Source organism: the organism of the source record quoted next, unplaced genomic scaffold (assembly GCF_019419815.1).
Source record: "Pyrus x bretschneideri cultivar Hongxiangsu unplaced genomic scaffold, Pyrus_bretschneideri_v1 Contig5, whole genome shotgun sequence".
Lineage (NCBI taxonomy): Eukaryota > Viridiplantae > Streptophyta > Magnoliopsida > Rosales > Rosaceae > Pyrus > Pyrus x bretschneideri.
In genome coordinates this window covers 495426-501493 of record NW_025999787.1, presented here as the reverse complement: position 1 = coordinate 501493, position 6068 = coordinate 495426, and the positions used below count along the sequence as shown (strand labels likewise).

The following is a 6068-nucleotide window of genomic DNA, read 5'->3' as shown; positions in this document are numbered from 1 at the left end:
TATATTAGGAAAAAAAAAATTATAAAGAATTGCTAGAAACTATTCTAAGTGAAATTTTATTTAAATTTGTGTAATCTCTTTCTACACCCAACTTAAATTTTAAATGTTAATGTCTTTTTTATCCTATTACATAATTACCATCAAGTTTAAGATAAAATCAATAATAAAACTAAAATTTATCAATAAACCCACACATTATAATTAAATCAAACCCTACCATGACTCCTTGTTTATTGTACATTCAATCCGGCTAAAATCCAAATAGCTTTTATAGAGAAACACAAATTTTTTATCGATGGATAGTGATTTTGAAGTTTTGAATCCTCCAACAAAGGTATAACTTGATTTATGAAAAAAATTTGTTCGTTTTAGAAGTTGAGTATTTGCGCATACTTTGAACTTTCTACAATAGCTGTAAACAGAAAAATTATAACTTTGTTGCTGTTTATGGAATTTTCGAAAGAATATCTCTATGAATGTCGTGTTTGTTTCAATATTGAGTTTAAAAGTTAAGATAAAGCTGCTCCTCCCCAACTGAAACACCCACTTTAGCTTATCATTACAACTTCCAACAGCCATTGGTAATGTTGGACTCTTGGCCGCCATCTTGGTCTTACTTTCTTGTTCTTCACAGCATTACACAACCCACTTGTTGAAAACTCCGTCCGTGGACTGAACATCCATGAAGCATCAAACATTTAACAGCTTCAATTTGATGCACAACTACTGTGACTACTTGGTGTTAGTGATGAGAGAGAGAGAGAGAGAGAGAGATAGTAGGTGGGGTGGGGAGGGAGGTGGACAAAGGGCTCAGAATACTTTTTGACTTTAGAGTCTCTTTGAAAACAAACTATTCAATTTGATATTTCATTTTATAAATGGGTGTTAAGATAATTTTATATTTTAAATTGGGTTTAGGGGATAGTTTAGGTAATAAATTTTAGTTCAAGGAGATATTATTCTTTAATAAAACATAATATGAGTGTAAAGAGTAAGTTAGGTGTAGAAAGATGTTACATGGATTCAAATTAAATTTCTCTTAAACTAATTCTCGAATGAGTAAATAATTGAGTTCAAATAGGCTCCACATCTTTATCTCCATCTATTGTTTTATGATTGACTTACAATTAAGAGTATGTTCGATAACTATTTCATTTTTTATTTTTGTACTTTAGAAAAAAGAAGAAATATTTGAGTTTCTCTTTATCAGACAAAACAATTACCAAACACAAAACTAAAAACAAAAATAACTGCATTCTAATTTGACTATTATTTTGGAAGTAGAAAGAAAAGTAGTGTGGTCTAAAATATCATAGCTCTTTGGGGTGATAATGAGATTATGCTCAAATAAACTTATGGGTGATAATGAAACAGAAGGGAAGAGGCAATCTTTGACTATTTGAAAAAGGAAAATTTTATTTGAACCCATATAACCTATTTTTACATCCAACTTACTCTCTACATTCTAATTATTTGAAATTAAACTACCAATGTCTCTTTGTTTCTACACCCATTTAAAATAGAAACCCAAAATTAAAGCATATGTTCGTTTCCCTACAAAGTTGCTCTCGATAAATTCCAATTCCACTAGGATCTTGCAAGTTCATAGCATTACAAAGCAAAAGCGACAAATAGAGTATCACTGCTGGGATTAGAAAAAATTTCACGGAACATTTTCACTGTTCTTTGAGTTTATTCCTCCCCAACTTCTCTAGCTTGTGTATAACTGTAATGTTCCCGTCCTAATTTAAGTCGTGGCTTTCTTTGTGGCTATCTTCAAACTGCCTAACGAAAGGATTTGACAAACTCAAAGCAGCAGCTGCTGCAATTGCGCATGCTAGCACTAAATTATCTCCGAAACTCTTCTTCTTAATCAAGACTTGAATAACGGTGAGCATCCTAGAGTGACGAGGACTCATTGGGTAATGAGCCATGGCCCTCCCTAGAGGTGTCAGTCTTCCATCTTTGTCAAGTGCTTGAAGACTCTTCAAGCAACGCTCTTCTTTATCCAAGGCATCACCATCTGGATGCCCAAAAAAAAAGGTCATTCTGTCTTCTTAATCTTCTCATAATGCTTAATGAACCCGAATTCATAAAAGGTTGCGTGATGACAAATATTTGACGATTGGGTGTGGATTTATTAATAATTTTTAGTTTTATTGTTTATTTATCTTATACTTAATATTAATTATACAATAAGATAAAAAAGATCATTTACATTTAAAATTTAAGTTAGATGTAGAGTGAGTTTATTTGGGTTTAAATAAAATTTCCCTCTGAAAAATGAAGCAGAAGAAAATGTACAGGTCGCCATGCACCAATACACAAGTGATAGATTGCCCCGCTAAATTAGGTCTTTTATCTTAAATTATCTATATCCTGAATTTAAACCATTATCACTCATCTTAATTTGAGGTTCCTAAATTTAAACCCTTATCATTCATCTTAATTAGAGGTGTAATATCTCTTGTAATAAAAATTATATATTTTAAATAATAATGTACATGTACAATGATGTGTGATAAAGTTTCAGAAGGGCCAATGTCCAACACTGATTTGATCACCTAGTAGCCCAACAAGATCAGAGTTTTATACTAAAAGTCATCATTGTAATTAAGAATGGGACTATATGATTATAAGTTGTAAATTCTTTCGTCATTACTCCGGATGTGGGATTTTCAACATCATGCACCAAACTTTCTGTCAAGATTAAATATCTACATTACTTCACCTTCCAAAATATCAGTGCGTACTAGCCTCTGATGTAAAAGAAATTCACATGCCAATAAACTTGGACGAAGTACAATTAAAAGCCCTTCACGCAGAGCCAACTACTAATCTCACTCAGTGGGGTCATATATTTAATATGGCCTTCTCCTCTTCTTTTTATAAGCTTCCATGCAGTCATCTTTTCTTCAAATTAATTCCTGTGCTTCTGTAAGTGAGAGAGTGAGTGAGTGAGTGACTAGTTTGCTTCAATGGCGCTTTCCTGGATTCTCCCAGCACTTCTCTTTGCTTTGGTTCTTGCAAATGTTGAACTCTCCACATGCCAAGTTCTGAAGGCCAAGGTCACTTGCCTTGACTGCCATCAAAATTATGATTTCTCAGGTTCCATTTGTTAATTTTTTTAGTTCTACTCTATATATTTTGTTTATTTTTTTTCATTTTAGTCCCAACTTAATTTTTAAGTTCAAGAAACCCTAGTGTTCAAATGTGGAATTCTTTGTCCAATTTTCTAAAATTCTAGAATTTTAACTACTCTAGGGAGTTCGATTAACACTACTTAAGGGAGTCCAAGCATTATTTGAGGGAGTTCGAGTACTCTTTCAAGAAGGCGAGTTTGAGCAAAAAATTGAAATTGTTTGAAGAGAAAAAAAGAAAAATTTTCAAGGAGGCGAGTCGTACTTGAGGAGGTGTGAGTATTACTGTTAGGTGACACAAAACCTCAGCCATAATAAATTAGTATCGACCTCAGGAGAGTCGAACTTAATGAACACCTTCCATTTACCAGTAGAGATAGCTACTAGCTAGTAGACTGGTTTTAGGCAGCTGAGTCGTTTTATTTCTAGATGACAAAAGGAGGGTTAAATAGTCTTTAGGCTATTATAAAAATGGCTAATTTCTTCCAGATTTCCAAATTAGCCTTTTTTAAAAAGTAGACCAAATTCTTATTTAATTACTTCATGCGTTATATGTTTCAGGAATCAAGGTTTTGGTGAAGTGTGATAAAGTGAAAAAGATGGCAATGGCAATAACAGAAAATGACGGCTCTTTTGAAGCAAAGCTCCCCTCAAACAACAATACTAAATCTCCAGATGCTAAGAACTGCCTTGCCAGGATTCTTGGAGGACCAGATCAGCTCTATGCCTCCAGGAAGTTCATGGCATCTGAGATTGTCAAGATCCAAGACTCCAACTCTTATACCACAACAACTCCTCTTGGCTTCTCCACATCATGCCCTTTGAACATCAAAGATGCAGCCTGTAAAGCCATGAACAAGTTTGGCTCATCCAAGACTATCAATGTGCCTCTGCCACCAGAGTGGGGTTTGGCACCTTCAAGCTATTATATTCCTTTCATCCCCATCATTGGGATACCTTAAGTATCGTGTGTGAAGAAGCATGTCATAATTAAGCTGCAGAAGTTCTATATATATACATATATATATATATATATGTATGTATGTATGTACGTATATGTGCGCGCGCGCGCGCGCGCGTGTGTGTGTGTGTGTACCCAGTGTGTTTTAATTTATTTGTTTTTTTCCTTTGTGGCCTATAAACCTAGGAGGTATAATGTATTAAGCACTTAGAACAAGGTTGATTTACCAATAAGACAAGTAGTATTACTGCATCGTGTACATACACTGATACAAGCACCATAACCGCTTATTATTCGTTCAAGCGCTATCATCGTTTATTTTTAGGTCGTCGTTGCAAGATTAACCTTCGCAAAATACAATAAAAAAAGTTTATATTGTTTCAAATAACCATCAAATGTTCACGATATTAATCAAATGTTTAAATGATTTCATCATGTTTGGTTAAATTTTATAGGGATGGCCGTTGAACGTTTTGTATCATTATCTGAGTTGATGTTCTAGTTATGTGAAGCTTAGGGTTAAGTGGTTTTTTTATAAGAAAAGTACGATATCTCATTCATTGAAAAAACGGCATTACAAATACATATCATGAATAACTCGGAATTCAAAGGGTCCTTGCAAACTAAATCTAAAAAAATATTACAATAAAGCACCACCAATCACTAAACAATGATCAAACTAAATATAAAAATATTACAATAAAGCACGACTAATCACTAAACAATGATCAAACTAAATATAAAAATATTACAAATACATATCAATAAAACCCTAAAACCTCGTCTTGTGAGAAGAAAATCACAAATCAAATATTGAAATAGGGAGTATACGATGCCATGGATCTATCGCATCACCTAATTACCGCCACAATCCTAGAATACCAAATGAAGTAGATTCAGAAAATCAAATAGCTCCACCCTTCACACATAGTTCCAAAAGAAGTAGCACATCAAAACGAAAATTAAATCATGCAACTCTCCTAAAGAGAATCAAACTAGCAAATTCTCCTAAAGATAGAAATAAAAATCAGACGCCAAAATAATTTCTAGAAATTATTAGACAGAAACAAAATAAATGGATAAAATGATGTCGTTGCTCCACTGATAGGAGCATATTCATGCGACTTAAATGGCTTGTTCTCGTGCATTTACGTTATGTTTCTCTAGTTATTTTAGTCCTTTATGCTTCTTTTGTGTGTTTTCAGGTTCTAAGGGCTTAAGGAAGAAAAAAGATGCATTTTGGAGCATTTTGGAGCAAAATTGGGCTTGGAATGGATGGCATATGATTGGAGCCAAAATGTTGGACGAATTTGAAGGCCTTGTATTCACTTTGGACATAAAACAAAGGGCCTAGCCCATTCTCTCTTAAACCAAGCCCTTTGCCATGCATTTCCTTCCAATTCCAAAGCCCACAATCAATTCAAATGCCATGCAAATCCATATTCAACACCCTAAACTACAAGCATGCATCATCTCACCAAGCAATCAAACAAGCCACATGCATGTCCCTTTAATCATTCAACCACATTCCCACTTTCCTAGCTAACCCTACATGCATTCTTTATTCACTCTTCATCATTGCACCACAAATCATTCACCCACATGCACTCATATTCCCATTTCCTTTCCAACATCTCACATGCATTTCCACCTTCCTACTTCATCATTTCACCACATTCTCCCTCTTTAACTCACATGCACCCAAACAAAGCCAACCTAGCTAACCCTACATGCATTATTTATTCACTTTTCATCATTGCACCACCAATTCACCCACATGCATTTCCAACCATTCACACCCCTTTAATCATTCTCCTAGCTATCATTCACAACACAACAACACACCACAAACACATTCCTTTCTCCCTTAGAATCCAAAAACCATCTTCCATTTCCACCAATCCTCATCCATTTCCATAATTCCCCAACACTTCCATCCCCCCAACCAACCTATCCTTAAACCTTGT

At 34.4% G+C, this 6068-nt stretch overlaps 1 protein-coding gene across 1 annotated transcript; it reads left to right on the top strand.

Moving 5' to 3' along the window:
* The first annotated feature begins 2919 nt into the window (after positions 1 to 2919).
* Positions 2920 to 4353, top strand: LOC103966390. The gene is made up of 2 exons (XM_009379548.3): positions 2920 to 3108; positions 3702 to 4353. The coding sequence occupies exons 1-2, from the start codon at positions 2979 to 2981 to the stop codon at positions 4100 to 4102; spliced, it is 531 nt and encodes a 176-aa protein (XP_009377823.2). The 5' UTR covers positions 2920 to 2978; the 3' UTR covers positions 4103 to 4353.
* Positions 4354 to 6068: the final 1715 nt, after the last annotated feature.